This window comes from Bombina bombina, chromosome 1, assembly GCF_027579735.1.
Source record: "Bombina bombina isolate aBomBom1 chromosome 1, aBomBom1.pri, whole genome shotgun sequence".
Taxonomy (NCBI): Eukaryota; Metazoa; Chordata; class Amphibia; order Anura; family Bombinatoridae; genus Bombina; species Bombina bombina.
The window spans coordinates 11,083,464-11,106,471 of NC_069499.1; the positions used below are offsets into that span (position 1 = coordinate 11,083,464).

The 23,008-nt window shown below is 40.8% G+C and overlaps 1 protein-coding gene across 1 annotated transcript in view; it reads left to right on the top strand.

Moving 5' to 3' along the window:
- NEK9 (NIMA related kinase 9) overlaps positions 1 to 23,008 on the top strand; it is a 347,379-nt gene that overhangs the window by 200,804 nt on the left and 123,567 nt on the right. The window contains exons 9-11 of the mRNA XM_053697154.1: positions 5,519 to 5,569; positions 9,571 to 9,763; positions 9,841 to 9,985. Coding sequence (XP_053553129.1) covers positions 5,519 to 5,569; positions 9,571 to 9,763; positions 9,841 to 9,985 — 389 coding nt within the window. The remainder of the gene's footprint in view (positions 1 to 5,518; positions 5,570 to 9,570; positions 9,764 to 9,840; positions 9,986 to 23,008) is intronic.

The window sequence follows — 23,008 nt, forward strand, 5'->3', positions numbered from 1 at the left end:
GCTGTCTTTATTTTATCCCTCCCTCTCTAGTGACTCTTGCGTGGAAGTTCCACATCTTGGGTATCTGCTATCCCATACGTCACTAGCTCATGGACTCTTGCTAATTACATGAAAGAAAACATAATTTATGTAAGAACATACCTTATAAATTCATTTCTTTCATATTGGCAAGAGTCCATGAGACCCACCCTTTTTTGTGGCGGTTATGATTTTTTTGTATAAAGCACAATTATTCCAATTCCTTGTTGATGCTTTCGCTCCTTTCTTATCACCCCACTTCTTGGCTATTCGTTAAACTGAATTGTGGGTGTGGTGAGGGGTGTATTTATAGGCATTTTGAGGTTTGGGAAACTTTACCCCTCCTGGTAGGAATGTATATCCCATACGTCACTAGCTCATGGACTCTTGCCAATATGAAAGAAATGAATTTATCTCGTAAGTTCTTACATAAATTGTTTTTTTTTTTTTAGATCTAGGCCCATTTTGGTATATTTCATGTCACCATTTCACTGCCAAATGTGATCAAATACAAAAAATCGTTCACTTTTTCACAAATTGTTTCACAAACTTTCGGTTTCTCACTGAAATTATTTACAAACAGCTTGTGCAATTATGGCATAAATGGTTGTAAATGCTTCTCTGGGATCCCCTTTGTTCAGAAATAGCAGACATATATGGCTTTGGCGTTGCTTTTTGGTAATTAGAAGGCCGCTAAATGGCACTGCGCACATACGTGTATTATGCCCAGCAGTGAAGGGGTTAATTAGGGAGCATGTAGGGAGCTTTTTGGGGTAATTTTAGCTGTAGTGTAGTAAACAACACAAAGTATTGATCTAGGCCCATTTTGGTATATTTCATGCCACCATTTCACCGCCAAATACGTTCAATTAAAAAAAAAACTTTACTTTTTTCACAATTTTAGGTTTCTTACTGAAATTATTTACAAACAGCTTAGGCAATTATGGCACAAATGGTTGTAAATGCTTCTCTGGGATCCCCTTTGTTCAGAAATAGCAGACATATATGGCTTTGGCGTTGCTTTTTGGTAATTAGAAGGCTGATAAATGCCGCTGCGCACCACACGTGTATTATGCCCAGCAGTGCAGGGGTTAATTAGCGAGCTTGTAGGGTTAATTTTAGCTTTAGTGTTGTGTAGTAGACAACCCAAAGTATTGATCTAGGCCCATTTTGGTATATTTTACCGCCAAATGCGATCAAATAAAAAATGTTTTTCCTTTTTCACAAACTTTAGGTTTCTCACTGAAATTATTTACAAACAGCTTGTGCAATTATGGCACAAATGGTTGTAAATGCTTCTCTGGGATCCCCTTTGTTCAGAAATAGCAGACTTATATGGCTTTGAAGTTGCTTTTTGATAATTTGAAGGCCGCTAAATGCTGCAGCGCATCACGTGTATTATGGCTAGCAGTAAAGGGGTTAATTAGGTAGCTTGTAGGGTTAATTTTAGCTTTAGTGTAGAGATCAGCCTCCCACCTGAAACATCAGACCCCCTGATCCCTCCCAAACAGCTCTCTTCCCTCCCCCACCCCACAATTGTTTCCGCCATCTTAAGTACTGGCAGAAAGTCTGCCAGTACTAAAATAAAAGGTATATTTGTGTGTTTTTTTTTTTAAAGCATATTTACATATGCTGCTGTGTAGAATCCCCCCTTAGCCCCCAACCTCACGTATCCCCCATCAAACAGTTCTCTAACCCTCCCCCTCTAGCTTAATGGGCGCCATCTTGGGTACTGGCAGCTGTCTGCCAGTACCCAGTTTAGTAAAAAAATATGGATTCATTATTTGTTTGCCCTTTTCTGTAGTGTAGCTCCCCCCCCCCTAAATGAAAATTCCCCCTCTTTTCTCTCAATTTTTTATTCTATTATTGTGTAGTGTAGGGGTTCCCACCCGCTCCCAACCCGTGCACGTGCCCGCCCGCCGCAATCGCTTCCAGCACTCTGTTAGACAACTGTCGTACCAGGTACGTCTATTGTCGTTAACTGCTTGTTAATGCATGACGTACCTCATATGTCAGTTGTCATTAAGGGGTTAAGCCTGTTGCTCCCCCCCTTGGAGCCTTAAATTTGTTCGTCGTATTCAACAGGCTCCGTTTTGAGTCTATGCTTTCTGTTGACATTAAACTTTTGTCCTGGAAAGTTTTGTTTCTATTGGCTATTTCCTCTGCTAGCAGAGTTTGAGTTATCTGCCTTACAGTGATCCTCCTGAACTTATTTTCTTCTATAAGGTACGACGAGTCCACAGATTCATCCTTTACTTGTGGGATATTATCCTCCTGCTAACAGGAAGTGGCAAAGAGCACCACAGCAGATCTGTCTATATAGCTCCTCCCTTAGCTCCACCCCCCAGTCATTCTCTTTGCCTACTCTAAATACTAGGAAGGGTAAAGTGAAAGAGGTGATAAAATATTAGTTTTTAATTTCTTCAAGCAAGAGTTTTTTGTTTTAAATGCTACCGGTGTGTACTATTTACTCTCAGGCAGCAGATGGATTAAGACCTCTGCCTGGAGGATGATGATCTTAGCATTTGTAACTAAGATCCAGTGCTGTTCCCACAGAGGCTGAGGGGTACAAGAAACTTCAGTGTGAGGAACGGTTTCATGCTATACAGCAATGAGGTATGTTCAGTCATATTTTCTGGAGGGACTGTGTATTTCAGAAAGGCTGACAGTATCCCCATGGGGGTAAGGGTAAGCAGTAATCCTAAGAGCTATAGAAGGGCATTACTAAGCTTGCAATAAGGGGCTAATTAAAAATGGTTCATACTGAGTTTTTTAATGTTTGTGGGAACGTTTTGTAACTGGGAGTGCTTTTAACGTTTTGTGGGCAACTTTATTGAGGGTACACTTGGCTTATTTTTTGGGTCTCATAACCCACATGGCTAGTTTAAAACCGCTCTGGTGCGGTTCTTTGAGGCTGTAGAGACATCGAGTGAGATGGGCGGGGCCTATTTTTTTGCGCCTCAGATGCGCAGTTGTTTTCACGCAGCAAGCTCCAACTCCTGAGGGCCCTTGTGGATGTTTTGGGCCAAATCGAAGCTTTAACCCCATATTTACAATCCCTGAGGGCAGGTAGGTGCCACAGCAGGGCTGTGGCGAGGTGCTAGGGGTGGTTTTTCCGGATTTAGGCCTTATTTCAATCCGGTTTGCACATTAAAGGGTTAAATGTTTTATTTTCTTGTGGGGCAAACTTAACTACACAAATTTGATACTTTTGCCTCTTCGGAGACTATTTTTGGGAGAAAAGTTCTTCAAGCAGTGGTGCCTTCTGTTTAACCTGTCTTGTCCCTCCCGTTCATCCGTGTCCTGTAGTTTTGGTATTGTATCCCACAAGTAAAGGATGAATCCGTGGACTCGTCGTACCTTATAGAAGAAAAGTAAATTTATGCTTACCTGATAAATTAATTTCTTCTATGATACGACGAGTCCACGGCCCGCCCTGTCATTTTAAGACAGATATATTTTTTTATTTTAAACTTCAGTCACCTCTGCACCTTTTAGTTTCTCCTTTTTCTTCCTATACCTTCGGTCGAATGACTGGGGGTGGAGCTAAGGGAGGAGCTATATAGACAGCTCTGCTGTGGTGCTCTGTGCCACTTCCTGTTAGCAGGAGGATAATATCCCACAAGTAAAGGATGAATCCGTGGACTCGTCGTACCATAGAAGAAATTAATTTATCAGGTAAGCATAAATTGACTTTTTCACACAGATAAGGCGGTTGTACGCACTGTTAGTTTTTTCCCCTACGTTGTTGCGCAATATTAGTCAGGAGATTGTGGTTCCTTCCTTTTTTCCTAATCCTCCTCAGAAGGAGCTTTTGTTACACAATTTGGATGTAGTTCGTGCATTGAGATTCGATCTTCATGCTACCAAGGATTTTTGTCAATCTCTCTTCTTTTTTTGAAACAAATGTGATAGGACACAGGAGGGCGCTAATGTGTCTTAAAGTGGCCGTAAACGAAATATGACAAGACTGGAAAAAAATAAAAAATAAGTGTCAAAATATAAATAAAAAAAGAATAGAAAGTGGCACCTCATTAAATGTTAAATAACACAGTGGTAGAGTCCATTATACGTGATACAAACAGTCTGTTAATCACAATTAACAGACTGTTTGTTTGTATCACGTATAATGGACTCTACCACTGTGTTATTTAACATTTAATGAGGTGCCACTTTCTATTCTTTTTTTATTTATATTTTGACACTTATTTTTTATTTTTTTCCAGTCTTGTCATATTTCGTTTACGGCCACTTTAAGACACATTAGCGCCCTCCTGTGTCCTATCACATTTGTTTCATTTTTGCTTAATACACATTGCGTTTATAGTATTTGTGTTGGGAGGTGCAGCTTTATACACTGATATTTTATTTATTATATTTTACACGTTCACTCTATATATATATATATATATATATATATATATATATATAAATATGTTTGTATCACCATTTAATATATACAACAGATTACTGTTCAATAGGAGAGATCGTTTTATATATTGTCCCCACGTTGATACATATCGTTACAACTTGGTTGTCATTATTATGCAATAGATATACTATATTTTAGGTTTTTTTAGACTGGTTATTATATTACTAGCGCCCTCTAGTGATTCACAGATTTTCTCTTCTTTTTTTGCCTCAGCTGAGGTTTCCTTTGGTGCCTTTAGTTTAGGTCAGCCCACCTTGTTTTCTCCCTCCCTGTTCATTCTGTGTCCTCTCTAGTTTGGGCTTTGGATTCCCAGCAGTAATTCATTCATTTGTGGCCTCTCACTGCCATGAACCCGCTCTGTTTATTTTATTATTCTGACGGCAATTGTTTCCCTTTCTTCCGGCACCTTTATACTCCTAGTGTTTCTCTTTTCCTTTTTCTCGTCTGAATTACTTGGGGACTAGGGGAAGGGATACTTAAAGGGACAGTCGAGTAAAAAAAAAAACTTTCATGATTTGAATAGGGCATGTCATTTTAAATAACTTTTCAATTTACTTTTATTACCAATGCTTTGTTCTCTTGGTATTCTTAGTTGAAAGCTAAACCTAGAAGGTTCATATAGTAATTTCTAAGACCTTGAAGGCCGCCTCTAATCTGAAAGCATTTTGACAGTTTTTCACCACTAGAGGGCGTTAGTTCATGTGTTTTATAGATAACATTGATCTCGGGCACGTGATGCTCCTAGGAGTCAGCACTGACTGGCTAAAAATATAAGTCTGTCAAAAGAACTGAAATAAGGGGGCAGTCTGCAGAGGCTTAGATACAGGGTAATCACAGAGGTAAAAAGTATATTAATATAACTGTGTTTGTTATGCAAAACTTGGTAATAAAGGGATTATCTATCTTTTTCTGGAGTAGACTCTCCCTTTAATGGCCCTTTAACCATCTTTATGTGTATTGGATTACAGCCCCCCAAGTCCCCTCTTTCATCCGTGTATCTCATTTAGCTGCACAACACCACATTCCCTTGCAATGCTTTACATTACGCGCTGATGTCTCTCTTTACAGGGACATGGAGGAGAAGGTGATGACGCTTAACAGATCCAACAAGAGATCCAGGTATTGTGTGATTGGGAGGGTGTGTGTAGTATGTGTGCACGTGTGTGAGGTTTGTGTGTGTGCACGTGTGTGTGAGGTTTGTGTCTGTGCACATGTGTATGTGAGGTTTGTGTATGTGAGGTTTGTGTCTGTGCCTGTGTGTATGTGAGGTTTGTGTCTGTGCACGTGTGTATGTGAGGTTTGTGTATGTGAGGTTTGTGTCTGTGCCTGTGTGTATGTGAGGTTTGTGTCTGTGCACGTGTGTATGTGAGGTTTGTGTCTGTGCATGTATGTATGTGAAGTTTGTGTCTGTGCACGTGTGTGAGGTTTGTGTCTGTGCACTTGTGTATGTGAGGTTTGTGTCTGTGCACGTGTGTATGTGAGGTTTGTGTCTGTGCACGTGTGTATGTGAGGTTTGTGTCTGTGCACGTGTGTATGTGAGGTTTGTGTCTTTGCACGTATGTATGTGAGGTTTGTGTCTGTGCACGTATGTATGTGAGGTTTGTGTCTGTGCACGTGTGTCTGCACGTATGTATGTGAGGTTTGTGTCTGTGCACGTGTGTCTGCACGTATGTATGTGAGGTTTGTGTCTGTGCACGTGTGTATGTGAGGTTTGTGTCTTTGCACGTGTGTATGTGAGGTTTGTGTCTGTGCACGTGTGTCTGCACGTGTATGTGAGGTTTGTGTCTGTGCACATGTCTGCACGTGTGAATGTAAAGTTTATGTATGTGAGGTTTGTTTGTGTGCACGTATGTATGTGAGGTTTGTTTGTGTGCACGTATGTATGTGAGGTTTGTGTGTGTGCACGTGTGTATGTGAGGTTTGTGTCTGTGCACGTGTGTATGTGAGGTTTGTCTGTGCACGTATGTATGTGAGGTTTGTGTCTGTGCACGTGTGTATGTGAGGTTTGTGTCTGTGCACGTGTGTATGTGAGGTTTGTCTGAGCACGTATGTATGCGAGGTTTGTGTCTGTGCACGTGTATGCGAGGTTTGTGTCTGTGCACGTGTGTATGTGAGGTTTGTCTGAGCACGTATGTATGTGAGGTTTGTCTGAGCACGTATGTATGTGAGGTTTGTGTCTGTGCACGTGTGTATGTGAGGTTTGTGTCTGTGCACGTGTGTATGTGAGGTTTGTGTCTGTGCACGTGTGTATGTGAGGTGTGTGTATGTGAGGTTTGTGTCTGTGCACGTGTGTATGTGAGGTTTGTGTCTGTGCACGTGTGTATGTGAGGTTTGTGTCTGTGCACGTGTGTATGTGAGGTTTGTGTCTGTGCACGTGTGTATGTGAGGTTTGTGTATGTGAGGTTTGTGCCTGTGCACATGGGTATATATTGTAAGTTCCCACAGGAATTTTGTCCTGTCTCTTACAAGTTTTATAGCATTGTTTTATTTAAATTAATTGTACCCATGGACAGCGCTGCGAAATATGTTGGTGCTTCATGAATAAAGTATAATAATAATATATGTGTATGTATGTGCAGTTTAATGCTGCACAGGTGGGTGTGCTTGTGCACGTGTGTATGTGTAGTTTGTGCACATGTATGTATGTGCATTTGTAGTTTGTGATGGAACACGTGTGCATGTATGTGTAGTTTGTGACTGTGCACATGTGTGTGGTTTAAGACTGCATACGTGTGTATGTGTAGTTTTTGTCTGTGCATGTGTGTATATATGTGCTTGTGCATGTATATGTATTTGCCATTTATCACTGCACACGTGTATGTGTAGTTTATGTGCACATGTAGTTTGTTACTGTGCACACATGCATTTGTGTAGTTTGTGACTGTGTACCCGTGTGCATTTATGCGTAGTCAGTGACTGCACACGTGTGCATGTATGTGTAGTTGGTGACTGTGCACATGTGTGCATGTATGTGTAGTTTGGTGACTGTGCACATGTGTGCATGTATGTGTAGTTGGTGACTGTGCACATGTGTGCATGTATGTGTAGTTTGGTGACTGTGCACATGTGTGCATGTATGTGTAGTTGGTGACTGTGCACACCTGTGCATGTATGTGTAGTTGGTGACTGTGCACACGTGTGCATGCATGTGTAGTTGGTGCATGTATGTGTAGTTGGTGACTGCACACGTGTGCATGTATGTGTAGTTGGTGACTGTGCACACGTGTGCATTTATGTTTTGTGACTGCACAAGTGTGCATGTATGTGTAGTCGGTGACTTTGCACACGTGTGCATGTATGTGTAGTTTGTGACTGTGCACATGTGTGCATGTATGTTTGGTGACTGCACAAGTGTGCATGTATGTGTAGTTGGTGACTCTGCACACGTGTGCATGTATGTGTAGTTGGTGACTGTGCACACCTGTGCATGCATGTGTAGTTGGTGACTGTGCACACGTGTGCATGTATGTGTAGTTGGTGACTGTGCACACGTGTGCATGTATGTGTAGTTGGTGACTGTGCACACCCGTGCATGTATGTGTAGTTGGTGACTGTGCACACGTGTGCATGTATGTTTGGTGACTGTGCACACCTGTGCATGTATGTTTGGTGACTGTGCACACCTGTGCATGTATGTGTAGTTGGTGACTGTGCACACGTGTGCATGTATGTGTAGTTGGTGACTGTGCACACGTGTGCATGTATGTGTAGTTGGTGACTGTGCACACGTGTGCATGTATGTGTAGTTGGTGACTGTGCACACGTGTGCATGTATGTGTAGTTGGTGACTGTGCACACTTGTGCATGTATGTGTAGTTAGTGACTGTGCACACGTGTGCATGTATGTGTAGTTAGTGACTGTGCACACGTGTGCATGTATGTGTAGTTGGTGACTGTGCACACGTGTGCATGTATGTGTAGTTGGTGACTGTGCAGACGTGTCCATGTATGTGTAGTTGGTGACTGTGCACACCCGTGCATGTATGTGTAGTTGGTGACTGTGCACACCCGTGCATGTATGTGTAGTCAGTGACTGTGCACACGTGTGCATGAATGTGTAGTTTGGTGGCTGTGCACACGTGTGCATGTATGTGTAGTTGGTGACTGTGCACACGTGTGCATGTATGTGTAGTTTGGTGACTGTGCACATGTGTGCATGTATGTGTAGTTGGTGACTGCACACGTGTGCATGTATGTGTAGTTTGGTGACTGTGCACATGTGTGCATGTATGTGTAGTTGGTGACTGTGCACACGTGTGCATGTATGTGTAGTTGGTGACTGTGCACACCTGTGCATGTATGTGTAGTTGGTGACTGTGCACACGTGTGCATGTATGTGTAGTTGGTGACTGTGCACACGTGTGCATGTATGTGTAGGTGACTGTGCACACGTGTGCATGTATGTTTTGTGACTGCACAAGTGTGCATGTATGTGTAGTTGGTGACTGCACACGTGTGCATGTATGTGTAGTTGGTGACTCTGCACACGTGTGCATGTATGTGTAGTTGGTGACTGTGCACACGTGTGCATGTATGTGTAGTTGGTGACTGTGCACACGTGTGCATGTATGTGTAGTTGGTGACTCTGCACACGTGTGCATGTATGTGTAGTTGGTGACTCTGCACACGTGTGCATGTATGTGTAGTTGGTGACTGTGCACACGTGTGCATGTATGTGTAGTTGGTGACTGTGCACACGTGTGCATGTATGTGTAGTTGGTGACTCTGCACCTGTGTGCATGTATGTGTAGTTGGTGACTGTGCACACGTGTGCATGTATGTGTAGTTGGTGACTGTGCACACGTGTGCATGTATGTGTAGTTGGTGACTGTGCACACGTGTGCATGTATGTGTAGTTGGTGACTGTGCACACGTGTGCATGTATGTGTAGTTGGTGACTGTGCACACCTGTGCATGTATGTGTAGTTGGTGACTGTGCACACGTGTGCATGTATGTGTAGTTGGTGACTGTGCACACGTGTGCATGTATGTATGCTTACGCACATTTGCATGTGCATGTCTGTGTGAACTCTTTGGGTTTCCCCTCTTGCTTCTCATTACTTATTACATGTTTTGCTTCTACAACTTATTCCCTAATGTTGGCTACTCTTTCCTGCCAGGCCTGGCATGGTTACTGAGGCCCCCATTGCTGTGGTTACTTCACGGAGCAGTGAGGTTTATGTGTGGGGGGGCGGGAAGTCCACCCCTCAGAAGCTGGACGTTTTTAAGGGGGGTTGCCGGGCTCGCCAGGTGTGTGCCGGAGACGCTCACTTTGCTGTGGTGACTGTGGAAAAGGAGCTGTACACATGGGTGGTGAGTGCAGTGAAGTGGGGAGACACTGGGGAGGATGGGAATAGGCTGAAACTGACACATTCATTTGTCCTTCTCAGAACATGCAGGGTGGATCAAAGCTACAAGGACAGTTAGGACATGGAGATCGCGCTTCATACAGACAACCTAAACACGTGGAAAAGCTCCAAGGCAAAGCCGTGCAGCAAGTCAGCTGTGGGGCGGACTTCACTGTCTGTATCACAGGTGTGAGATTATTAATTAGCTCAGGTCATTGGTAAGGAATTAAGTTCAGACTCCTTGGACACACAGATGGGAGAGTGAAAACATAATTTATGTTTACCTGAGAAATGACTTTCTTTCATGATGGTGAGAGTCCACAGTCCATTACTCCTGGGAATTACTCTTCCTTACCACTAGGAAGAGGCAAAGTTTCCCAAACCCCAAGACCAAAAAGGGAGCAGGAAAAAAATTTGCTCAGAAAAAAAACAGTCCCAACAAAACAGGGTGGGGTGTTGTGGACTCTCACCATCATGTTATACATTTATTTATCAGGTAAGCATAAATTGTTTTTTTTCATACAGGTGGTGAGAGTCCATGATCCATTACTCCTGGGAACAAATTACCAAACTGTGGAGTCCAGGTGTAATAGGAAAGGGTGGGATATAAGAAACTAAATCCACAACCCCAATAGAGCCTAAAAAAGGCAATAAAAAGTAAACAGATAAAAACAAATTAACCTGAAACAACTGCCTTAAGGATATTCGACCAAAGGCTGTCTCAGCAGAAACAAAAACACTAAAATGGTAGAATTAATAAGCAAGGAAGACCAAATAACCAACTAAACAAATTGGTCTACTGATAAAACAAACAGAAACACAAGAAAAGGCAACTGGACTAAAAAAAGAACAGGCAATCATCTGGCCTGCCTCCAAGAAAATGATATGAATCAAAAGCTTCAACCAAGAAGCCAAAGAAACAGCAGAAAAATCTGACCTAGAACTAGCAAAAGAAACAAACTAAACGTTTGTCTGAAAACCTTAGTAGTGACAACATAAGCCCAAAACAAATAGGCCACTCAGAATAATTGTATGGAAATAAGACATTAAGAAGGAACAGCAATGTCCCAACTAAAATAGTCATAAAACATTTTTCTATCAGAGGAAATAGCTAAATGAAAACAAAAAACTTCCAGAAAGAAGTTAATATCCACCTGAAGCATGATCTAAAGAGAAGAAAACCTGCAAAATCCTCAAGACCAATATAAAGGTTCCAAGGAGGAACCAAGAATGGCAGAAAGATTAGCAATCTTCGTACGGAACATTACAAATAAGGACAGAAAACTGACCTTTTACAGAACTGGTCAATAAACTCTTATCCAAACTAACCAGAGAATATAGCCAGAAATCTGGATAAAGAAAGCCAAGAAATAAAGGCTTTCCCGACCTTTAAATAACAGACTAACAAGCCTGAAAAAGAAACTCTGATACTGAAGAATAGTAGGCAAAAAGTAGATCTCCAAGCCATCAAGTCAAGAGATTTAGAATCCTGATAGAAAATAAGGGACCTAAATAGAAGGTGTGGATGCAAAACAAGCAGCTGAGGAAAGAAACTGGACATCAGACCCAGATCTGTAAACCAAATAATGTAGGAACAAGTTGGAGTAAAAAGAAAAACCAAAGCTCTTCCTGACAAATCCTAACAATCACCCTTGGAAAAGAAGAGGTAGAAAAATGATTGGCTAACAAATATAACCACTGAACTACCAAAGCATACACAAACACAGTTCAAAGCTACCTGTGCCTACATAGTACCTGGGAAAAGAGATTTAACCAGGAAGAAATATATCCGAGCGATCCAAAAGAACTATAGTTTGATAGAACATAACTAAATGAAGAGACCACTCTTCCAGGCAGAAAAAAACTGAAGACTGAGAGAATACTGCTTCCCAGTTATTCAGTTCTAGAATAAGAACAACAGAAATAAATTCCTACCCAGAAAAGAAATTAAAATACTATCCTCATAAGTAGGGAACTACAAATTCCCCTTCATGATAGACATAAGCTACAGATGTAACATACTCCAATCTGAAAACAGAGAAATGATTCTCTTTAAAAGAGGCCAAGCCTGAAAGGCCCTGAATAATGCATGGAGAAAATAAATAAATAGGTAACCTCGTCTCCCGATGATGCCAAACTACTTTCTTTCATGTAATTGGCAAGAGTCCATGAGCTAGTGACATATGGGATATACATTCCTACCAGGAGGGGCAAAGTTTCCCTAACCTCAAAATGCCTATAAATACACCCCTCACCACACCCACAATTCAGTTTTTACAACCTTTGCCTCCTATGGAGGTGGTGAAGTAAGTTTGTGCTAGATTTCTACGTTGATATGCGCTTCTCAGCATGCTGAAGCCCGGTTCCTCTCAGAGTGCAGTGAATGACAGAGGGATGTGAGGGGAGTATTACCTATTGAATGCAATGGTCATCCTAACAGGGATCTATTTCATAGGTTCTCTGTTATCGGTCGTAGAGATTCATCTCCTACCTCCCTTTTCAGATCGACGATATACTCTTATATATACCATTACCTCTACTGATTTTCATTTCAGTGCTGGTTTGGCTATCTAATTCATGTAGATGAGTGTCTTTTGGTAAGTATGTTTTCTTTTATTTAAGACACTCTCGGCTATGGTTTGGCACTTTATATGTAAAGTTCTAAATATATGTTTTGTACTTATATTGGCGATGATTCAGGTTAATCAGTATTTCTTTCATGTAATTGGCAAGAGTCCATGAGCTAGTGACGTATGGGATATACATTCCTACCAGGAGGGGCAAAGTTTCCCAAACCTCAAAATGCCTATAAATACACCCCTCACCACACCCACAATTCAGTTTTACAAACTTTGCCTCCCATGGAGGTGGTGAAGTAAGTTTGTGCTAGATTCTACGTTGATATGCACTTCGCAGCAGGTTGAAGCCCGGTTTTCCTCTCAGAGTGCAGTGAATGTCAGAGGGATGTGAAGGGAGTATTGCCTATTTGAATACAATGGTCTTCCTCTAGGGGATCTATTTCATAGGTTCTCTGTTATTGGTCGTAGAGATTTCTTCTCCTACCTCCCTTTTCAGATCGACGATATACTCTTATATACCATTACCTCTACTGATTCTCGTTTCAGTACTGGTTTGGCTATCTACTTTATGTAGATGAGTGTCTTTGGGTAAGTAAGTCATATTTTATTTATGACACACTCAGCTATGGTTGGGCACTTTATATGTAAAGTTGTAAATATATGTTTATATATTTGCCATGATTCAGGTCAATCAGTTTATTTTCCTTCTTTAAGACTGTCAGTTTCATTTTTTGGGAAAATGCATATGAATGAAATATTTTTCTTACCTAAAATTTTCAATTGACTTTTCTCCAACATAGGTGTGTCCGGTCCACGGCGTCATCCTTACTTGTGGGATATTCTCTTCCCCAACAGGAAAAGGCAAAGAGCCCAGCAAAGCTGGTCACATGATCCCTCCTAGGCTCCGCCTACCCCAGTCATTCTCTTTGCCGTTGTACAGGCAACATCTCCACGGAGATGGCTTAGAGTTTTTTAGTGTTTAACTGTAGTTTTTCATTATTCAATCAAGAGTTTGTTATTTTCAAATAGTGCTGGTACGTACTATTTACTCAGAAACAGAAAAGAGATGAAGAATTCTGTTTGTATGAGGAAAATGATTTTAGCAACCGTAACTAAAATCCATGGCTGTTCCACACAGGACTGTTGAGAGCAATTAACTTCAGTTGGGGGAACAGTTTGCAGTCCTTTGCTGCTTGAGGTATGACACATTCTAACAAGACGATGTAATGCTGGAAGCTGTCATTTTCCCTATGGGATCCGGTAAGCCATGTTTATTACGATTGTAAATAAGGGCTTCACAAGGGCTTATTTAGACTGTAGACCCTTTTTGGGCTAAATCGATTGATATTAACACTTATTTAGCCTTGAGGAATCATTTATTCTGGGTATTTTGATATAATAATATCGGCAGGCACTGTTTTAGACACCTTATTCTTTAGGGGCTTTCCCAAAGCATAGGCAGAGTCTCATTTTCGCGCCGGTGTTGCGCACTTGTTTTTGAGAGGCATGGCATGCAGTCGCATGTGAGAGGAGCTCTGATACTTATAAAAGACTTCTGAAGGCGTCATTTGGTATCGTATTCCCCTTTGGGTTTGGTTGGGTCTCAGCAAAGCAGATACCAGGGACTGTAAAGGGGTTAAAGCTTAAAACAGCTCCGGTTCCGTTATTTTAAGGGTTAAAGCTTCCAAAATTGGTGTGCAATATTTTCAAGGCTTTAAGACACTGTGGTGAAAGTTTGGTGAATTTTGAACAATTCCTTCATGTTTTTTCGCAATTGCAGTAATAATGTGTGTTCAGTTTAAAATTTAAAGTGACAGTAACGGTTTTATTTCAAAACGTTTTTTGTACTTTCTTATCAAGTTTATGCCTGTTTAACATGTCTGAACTACCAGATAGACTGTGTTCTGAATGTGGGGAAGCCAGAATTCCTATTCATTTAAATAAATGTGATTTATGTGATAATGACAATGATGCCCAAGATGATTCCTCAAGTGAGGGGAGTAAGCATGGTACTGCATCATTCCCTCCTTCGTCTACACGAGTCTTGCCCACTCAGGAGGCCCCTAGTACATCTAGCGCGCCAATACTCCTTACTATGCAACAATTAACGGCTGTAATGGATAATTCTGTCAAAAACATTTTAGCCAAAATGAACCCTTGTCAGCGTAAGCGTGGATGCTCTGTTTTAGTTACTGAAGAGCATGACGACGCTGATATTAATATCTCTGAAGGGCCCCTAACCCAATCTGAGGGGGCCAGGGAGGTTTTGTCTGAGGGAGAAATTACTGATTTAGGGAACATTTCTCAGCAGGCTGAATCTGATGTGATTACATTTAAATTTAAATTGGAACATCTCCGCATTTTGCTTAAGGAGGTATTATCCACTCTGGATGATTGTGAAAATTTGGTCATCCCAGAGAAACTATGTAAAATGGACAAGTTCCTAGAGGTGCCGGGGCTCCCAGAAGCTTTTCCTATACCCAAGCGGGTGGCGGACATTGTTAATAAAGAATGGGAAAGGCCCGGTATTCCTTTCGTCCCTCCCCCCATATTTAAAAAATTGTTTCCTATGGTCGACCCCAGAAAGGACTTATGGCAGTCAGTCCCCAAGGTCGAGGGAGCGGTTTCTACTTTAAACAAACGCACCACTATTCCCATAGAGGATAGTTGTGCTTTCAAAGATCCTATGGATAAAAAATTAGAAGGTTTGCTTAAAAAGATGTTTGTTCAGCAGGGTTACCTTCTACAACCCATTTCATGCATTGTCCCTGTCACTACAGCCGCATATTTCTGGTTTGATGAACTGATTAAGGTGCTCGATAGTGACTCTCCTCCTTATGAGGAGATTATGGACAGAGTCAATGCTCTCAAATTGGCTAATTCTTTCACTCTAGACGCCTCTTTGCAATTGGCTAAGTTAGCGGCTAAGAATTCTGGGTTTGCTATTGTGGCGCGCAGAGCGCTTTGGTTGAAATCTTGGTCGGCTGATGCGTCTTCCAAGAACAAGCTACTAAACATTCCTTTCAAGGGGAAAACGCTGTTTGGTCCTGACTTGAAAGAGATTATCTCTGATATCACTGGGGGTAAGGGCCATGCCCTTCCTCAGGATCGGCCTTTCAAGGCAAAAAATAGACCTAATTTTCGTCCCTTTCGTAAAAACGGACCAGCCCAAGGTGCTACGTCCTCTAAGCAAGAGGGTAATACTTCTCAGGCCAAGCCAGCTTGGAGACCAATGCAAGGCTGGAACAAGGGAAAGCAGGCCAAGAAACCTGCCACTGCTACCAAGACAGCATGAAATATTGGCCCCCGATCCGGGACCGGATCTGGTGGGGGGCAGACTCTCTCTCTTCGCTCAGGCTTGGGCAAGAGATGTTCTGGATCCTTGGGCGCTAGAAATAGTCTCCCAGGGTTATCTTCTGGAATTCAAGGGACTTCCCCCAAGGGGGAGGTTCCACAGGTCTCAGTTGTCTTCAGACCACATAAAAAGACAGGCGTTCTTACATTGTGTAGAAGACCTGTTAAAAATGGGAGTGATTCATCCTGTTCCATTGAGAGAACAAGGGATGGGGTTCTACTCCAATCTGTTCATAGTTCCCAAAAAAGAGGGAACGTTCAGACCAATCCTAGATCTCAAGATCTTAAACAAAATTCTCAAGGTCCCATCGTTCAAGATGGAAACCATTCGAACTATCCTTCCTTCCATCCAGGAAGGTCAATTCATGACCACGGTGGATTTAAAGGATGCGTATCTACATATTCCTATCCACAAGGAACATCATCGGTTCCTAAGGTTTGCATTCCTGGACAAACATTACCAGTTCGTGGCGCTTCCTTTCGGATTAGCCACTGCTCCAAGGATTTTCACAAAGGTACTAGGGTCCCTTCTAGCGGTGCTAAGACCAAGGGGCATTGCAGTAGTACCCTACCTGGACGACATTCTGATTCAAGCGTCGTCCCTCCCTCGAGCAAAGGCTCACACGGACATCGTCCTGGCCTTTCTCAGATCTCACGGCTGGAAAGTGAACGTGGAAAAGAGTTCTCTATCCCCGTCAACAAGGGTTCCCTTCTTGGGAACAATTATAGATTCCTCAGAAATGAGGATTTTTCTAACAGAGGCCAGAATAACAAAGCTTCTGGACTCTTGTCGGATTCTTCATTCCGTTCCTCTTCCTTCCGTAGCTCAGTGCATGGAAGTGATCGGGTTGATGGTAGCGGCAATGGACATAGTTCCTTTTGCGCGCATCCATCTAAGACCATTACAACTGTGCATGCTCAGTCAGTGGAATGGGGACTATACAGACTTGTCTCCAAAGATACAAGTAAATCAGAGGACCAGAGACTCACTCCGTTGGTGGCTGTCCCTGGACAACCTGTCACAAGGGATGACATTCCGCAGACCAGAGTGGGTCATTGTCACGACCGACGCCAGTCTGACGGGCTGGGGCGCGGTCTGGGGATCCCTGAAAGCTCAGGGTCTTTGGTCTCGGGAAGAATCTCTTCTACCGATAAATATTCTGGAACTGAGAGCGATATTCAATGCTCTCAAGGCTTGGCCTCAGCTAGCAAGGACCAAGTTCATACGGTTTCAATCAGACAACATGACGACTGTTGCGTACATCAACCATCAGGGGGGAACAAAGAGTTCCCTAGCGATGGAGGAAGTGACCAAGATTATTCTATGGGCGGAGTCTCACTCCTGCCACCTGTCTGCTATCCACATCCCGGGAGTGGAAAATTGGGAAGCGGATTTTCTGAGTCGTCAGACATTGCATCCGGGGGAGTGGGAACTCCATCCGGAAATCTTTGCCCTAGTCACTCAGCTGTGGGGCATTCCAGACATGGATCTAATGGCCTCTCGTCAGAACTTCAAAGTTCCCTGTTACGGGTCCAGATCCAGGGATCCCAAGGCGGCTCTAGTGGATGCACTAGTAGCACCTTGGACCTTCAAACTAGCTTATGTGTTTCCGCCGTTTCCTCTCATTCCCAGGCTGGTAGCCAGGATCAATCAGGAGAGGGCGTCGGTGATCTTGATAGCTCCTGCGTGGCCACGCAGGACTTGGTATGCAGATCTGGTGAATATGTCATCGGCTCCACCTTGGAAGCTACCTTTGAGACGAGACCTTCTTGTTCAGGGTCCGTTCGAACATCCGAATCTGGTTTCACTCCAGCTGACTGCCTGGAGATTGAACGCTTGATTTTATCGAAGCGAGGTTTCTCAGATTCTGTTATCGATACTCTTGTTCAGGCCAGAAAGCCTGTAACTAGAAAGATTTACCACAAAATTTGGAAAAAATATATCTGTTGGTGTGAATCTAAAGGATTCCCTTGGGACAAGGTTAAGGTTCCTAGGATTCTATCCTTCCTTCAAGAAGGATTGGAAAAAGGATTATCGGCAAGTTCCCTGAAGGGACAGATTTCTGCCTTGTCGGTGTTACTTCACAAAAAGCTGGCAGCTGTGCCAGATGTTCAAGCCTTTGTTCAGGCTTTGGTTAGAATTAAGCCTGTTTACAAACCTTTGACTCCTCCTTGGAGTCTCAATTTAGTTCTTTCAGTTCTTCAGGGGGTTCCGTTTGAACCCTTACATTCCGTTGATATTAAGTTATTATCTTGGAAAGTTTTGTTTTTAGTTGCAATTTCTTCTGCTAGAAGAGTTTCAGAATTATCTGCTCTGCAGTGTTCCCCTCCTTATCTGGTGTTCCATGCAGATAAGGTGGTTTTACGTACTAAACCTGGTTTTCTTCCGAAAGTTGTTTCTAACAAAAACATTAACCAGGAGATTATCGTGCCTTCTCTGTGTCCGAAACCAGTTTCAAAGAAGGAACGTTTGTTGCACAATTTGGATGTTGTTCGCGCTCTAAAATTCTATTTGGATGCTACAAAGGATTTTAGACAAACATCTTCCTTGTTTGTTGTTTATGTAAAATAAAGGGGAGAGAAAGGTGCGCTAGGCCAAATCGATAACCAAACACCCCCTTAAAAAGACAAATATCCCTACAGTTGTCTAAAATAAGAGAGAAAATATACAGGTAATAAGGGAGGCGCTAAGAAAAGCCAAAGGTATCAAGCACTTAAAATTTAATAAAAACACTAAAGCATACAATAACATATGTATAGGGGACGTCTCCCCAAAAACGAAATACTAATAAATAAAAACTAAAATACTAAAAGATGCAATTGATAAAACTTCCACAGATTTAAAACCATACAATTTGTATAGGGCAGTCCCAATCAGTTCGTTTTAGTAGGGTCAGATAGAAATGTCTTTACTCCATATAAAATGTAACTGAGTCTGTGGTCAGCGTCTCACTAGTCAAATACCACCAAGCTGCCAAATTGATAGAGCAATAGCTGCCAAACAGTGTAAGTGGATAATAATATACATGCAATTCCAAAGTTCTCTTACTGTGTAAGATATCACTTTAGCAGAACATTCAGCCGTGTACTTTACCAGATCCTTATCCGTGAAGTAGATGTCTTTTCCCCTCGCCCGGTATTCACCTCGAGCGGGGCCGACTGAAACTTTCCGGCGTCTGACGTCACTGAAAGATGTTCCGGTTAGGAGAAGAAGCCGATTCCTGCGCTTACTTCTATGACCTGTAGTCACGGTCCTCTCAGATGAGCCCTGCACTTAGTGCTTATAGCACGCAAGGGATTGGATACTGGGCAAAGTGAAGGATATCCCAGAAATGCTGCCAAACACAAGTCCTACAGATGATTTACTCCTATTTAGGAGAAGATAGTTCCAAAATGTATAACCCGGGTTATTAAGTAGGAATCAAAAGATATGTAGATTGTTGTCACAGAAATAAAAACAACAACACTGCCAACACATACGACGCGTTTCGCCCTCCTATGGGCTTTATCAAGATAGTGGTGGCAAGTGTGAATGACCTTATTTAAAGGGGTATCATTCAGTCTGATTGGTGGTGGTTTCAATTAGCAGATTTGCTTTAAGGTGGTATTTGACTTTCAGTAGCAACTTCTTTTTAAGGTGGTATTTTTCTCTTCTGACCTTTTAAATGAAATCACACAATCTTGCTACTAAAGGGACCTCGCAGTTGTACCAGAAAAAGGACCGCAATAGAATAATAAATAGAATATTCATAAATATTTAACGGAGAATCTATATGTGATTAATAAGAGATATATAACAAATTTTTATTACATATATCACTACAAATTGGCTCAAAGGCTTCCTAATAAAAAACTGTGTAAATATATCAAATGTAAATACATGAGTATACCATAAAATGTGCTAACTGAATAAAATTACATAATTCTCATAATAAAGTGCAAAGTTAATATATAATCTTACAAGTGAAGAAAATAATCTAACAACTATACATGTGTAATAAAATTTAAAATAATTAATCATTCAAATAAAAAGGGAGAGAGATCTAATTCAGAATTTAATCCCTTAGGATATAGGGTGTCATACTTATAGATATATTCTGCTTCCCTTATAAGGAGGGTTTTTTCAATATTACCACCTCTCCAATGATTGTTTATTTTAAGAATACCCCAATATTTTAAATCCCTAGTATTACCATGGTGAACTTCCTTAAAGTGCTTATATAAATGTGTGTCCTCTTTTTCTTTTTCTATACAAAGAAGGTGTTCTCTTATTCTATCCCGGAGACTCCTCTTGGTTTCTCCGAAATAGAACAAGTTGCATGTGCATTTCAATACATATATGACATTCTTATGAGTGCATCTAATAATTCCCTTTATCGTGATATCTTCACCCAAACTATTGATTTTAAGATTCTTCAATTTTGAACTATGTGTGCATGCTTTACATGTGTAGCAGGGAAAGAAACCTGCTACACTTCTACCCTCCAGATCTAATTGTTTTTGGTCTCTTGTCTTCTTTCGTATTTCACTAGGGGCCAGAGTTGTTTTAAAATTCTTTGCTCTCTTAAAAATAAAGGTCGGTCTGTCCGCCAACTGATTCCCTATGATATTATCCTCTTTTAATAAGTGCCAGTTCCTTTTAATAATTTTTTTAATCAGATAATGGTCTGCGTTATAATCCGTTACAAATGGAACATTGATTTCGTCTCCTTTAATAATTTCCTTTGTTTTATAATTTAGAAGATCATCCCTATTCTTCATCTGTGCTTTTTTTATTGCCCCTGTAATCTTTTCCTCCTCATAACCCTTTACAGTGAATTTATCTGCTAGGACTACTACCTGTCTTTCAAAGTCCTCAATACGTGAGCAGTTTTTCCTTATCCGTAAGCTTTGGCCGAACGGGATATTGTCCTTCCATTGCTTCAAGTGGCAACTATCCGCATGTAGCAGATTGTTGCAATCTACCTCTTTAAAGTGAGTTTGTGTTTCCAATTTCTGGTCTATTACCATAATTTCTAAATCTAAAAACACCACTTTTTCTTTACTATATTGACTCACAAACTTAAGACCATTATTATTGTCGTTCATCTCTTCAAAGAGTTTTATCAAATCTTGCTCAGGACCCTTCCATATAATTAATAGGTCATCTATATAACGCTTATAGAGTACGAGGTTTGCACCGAGATCTCTACTATTAAAGAAATGCTCTTCCCAGACACCCATAAAAAGGTTGGCATAGCTCGGTGCAAACCTCGTACCCATCGCGGTCCCTTCTATCTGCAGGAAAAAATTGTTGTCGAACGAAAAATAATTATGCTCCAATATATACCTGATATTATTTAAGATAAATTTTCTTTGTTCATCCCTCATATTAGAATCCTGTTCTAAATAGTGTCTGACAGCTTGTATACCTTGTTCGTGCTTAATTATGGTATATAATGACGACACATCACATGTCGCCATTATCATGTCACTACTCCATTCTATCGATTTAAGACAATTCAGCACTTGAGTGGAGTCTTTGAGATATGAATCCAAATTAGATACATAGGGCTGAAGAAATTTGTCAATATATTGGGACACATTTGCTGATATGGAGTTAATCCCAGACACTATTGGTCTCCCCGGGGGGTTAATCAGACACTTGTGGACCTTCGGTAGGAAATAAAAAATAGGGATTCTAGGGTGGTCCGATGTTAGATATGAAAATTCTTTATCATTCAGGATTCCTTTTTTATTTCCCTCTACTAGCATTTTATCAAGAATTATTTTGTATCTTTTTGTTGGGTCACTGGTTAACAATCTATATGTTTTCTTATCATTGAGGAGTCTGTAGGCTTCTGCCATATACTTTGTTGTGTCCATTATTACTACCCCTCCACCCTTGTCCGCCGGCTTTATGGTGATTTGATTATTAGTTTGTAACTTACTCAGAGTCTCTCTTTCTTTTTTGCTTATATTTTGTTTTCTTAATTTGGGGAGACTACATTTCCTTATATCATTGGTCACTATCTTTTCAAACGTTTCTAAAAAATTGCCTTTGGCAAAAGTGGGGTTAAATCTTGACTTTGACTTCAGACTAGTATGTCGAAAATTATCTGTTACTTCATGATCATTAATCGCTTGTTTCTCTAAAGGGGTTTTCATAAAGAATCTTTTAATGGTCAAATTTCTAACGAACTTCTTTACATGAATATGGGTATTAAACTTGTTCATCCTTACCGTAGGGGCATAGGATAATCCCAAATTCAGGAGTTTCTCTTGTTCACTATTTAACTTAAATTGGCTCAGATTAAAAATCCCTTTCTTTTCATTATTAACTATCTTACCCTTTTGGCTACATTTACGTGTTCCTCCTCCTCTCTTTCCTCGAGCCCTCTTTTTCTTCTTTGGGTTTGGTCTAGATTTAATCTTGGGGTGTCTCTTGATGTGCCCTCTCTTGGAGGGCTGTAGTCTAAAAAAGATTTCTCTTCAGTAGTTAGTGTTTTGGAAACAGTAGGTTCTGCTCTTAAAGGGTCAAATCTATTGTACGTTGGTGTTTCATTCTCCTTATAATCATGTCTATAATTTTCCTGTCTAAAATTATCATGTCTCACAGTATTTCTCCTCCTGGGATATTCCCATTCATTATGCCTTGGCTGATACTCTCTTTGATTGAAATTATTATAATCATTATGATTATATCTATGTTGGGAATAGTGCCTATTATAGTATTGGTTAGACCCATAGTGATTGTAATTGTTGTGATAACCTCTATTGTAATGGTTGTTTCTATAGTTATCTCTACTATGGTTGTAATTATAGCCATTAATTCTTTCTTGAAATTTTTCCTCCTGATAGTTATTACTTTGATTATAAAATGGTCTGGTGTTAGAATCAACATTTGGCTTATTTTTATGTGTATGTGTGCCCTGCACTCTTGTGCTGGTTTTGTTATTTTTAGTTGTTTGTTCATTACTAGCCTCTGTTTTTTCATTACTTTCCTTAATATCTCTCTCCATCTTGCCCCATTTAGACTTTAAAAGATCTTTATTTAAATTGTCTAGTTTGTTAATGATCACTTTTTTGTTTCTCTTTAAATTCCCTATCCTCCTTCTATAAGTATGACACCCTATATCCTAAGGGATTAAATTCTGAATTAGATCTCTCTCCCTTTTTATTTGAATGATTAATTATTTTAAATTTTATTACACATGTATAGTTGTTAGATTATTTTCTTCACTTGTAAGATTATATATTAACTTTGCACTTTATTATGAGAATTATGTAATTTTATT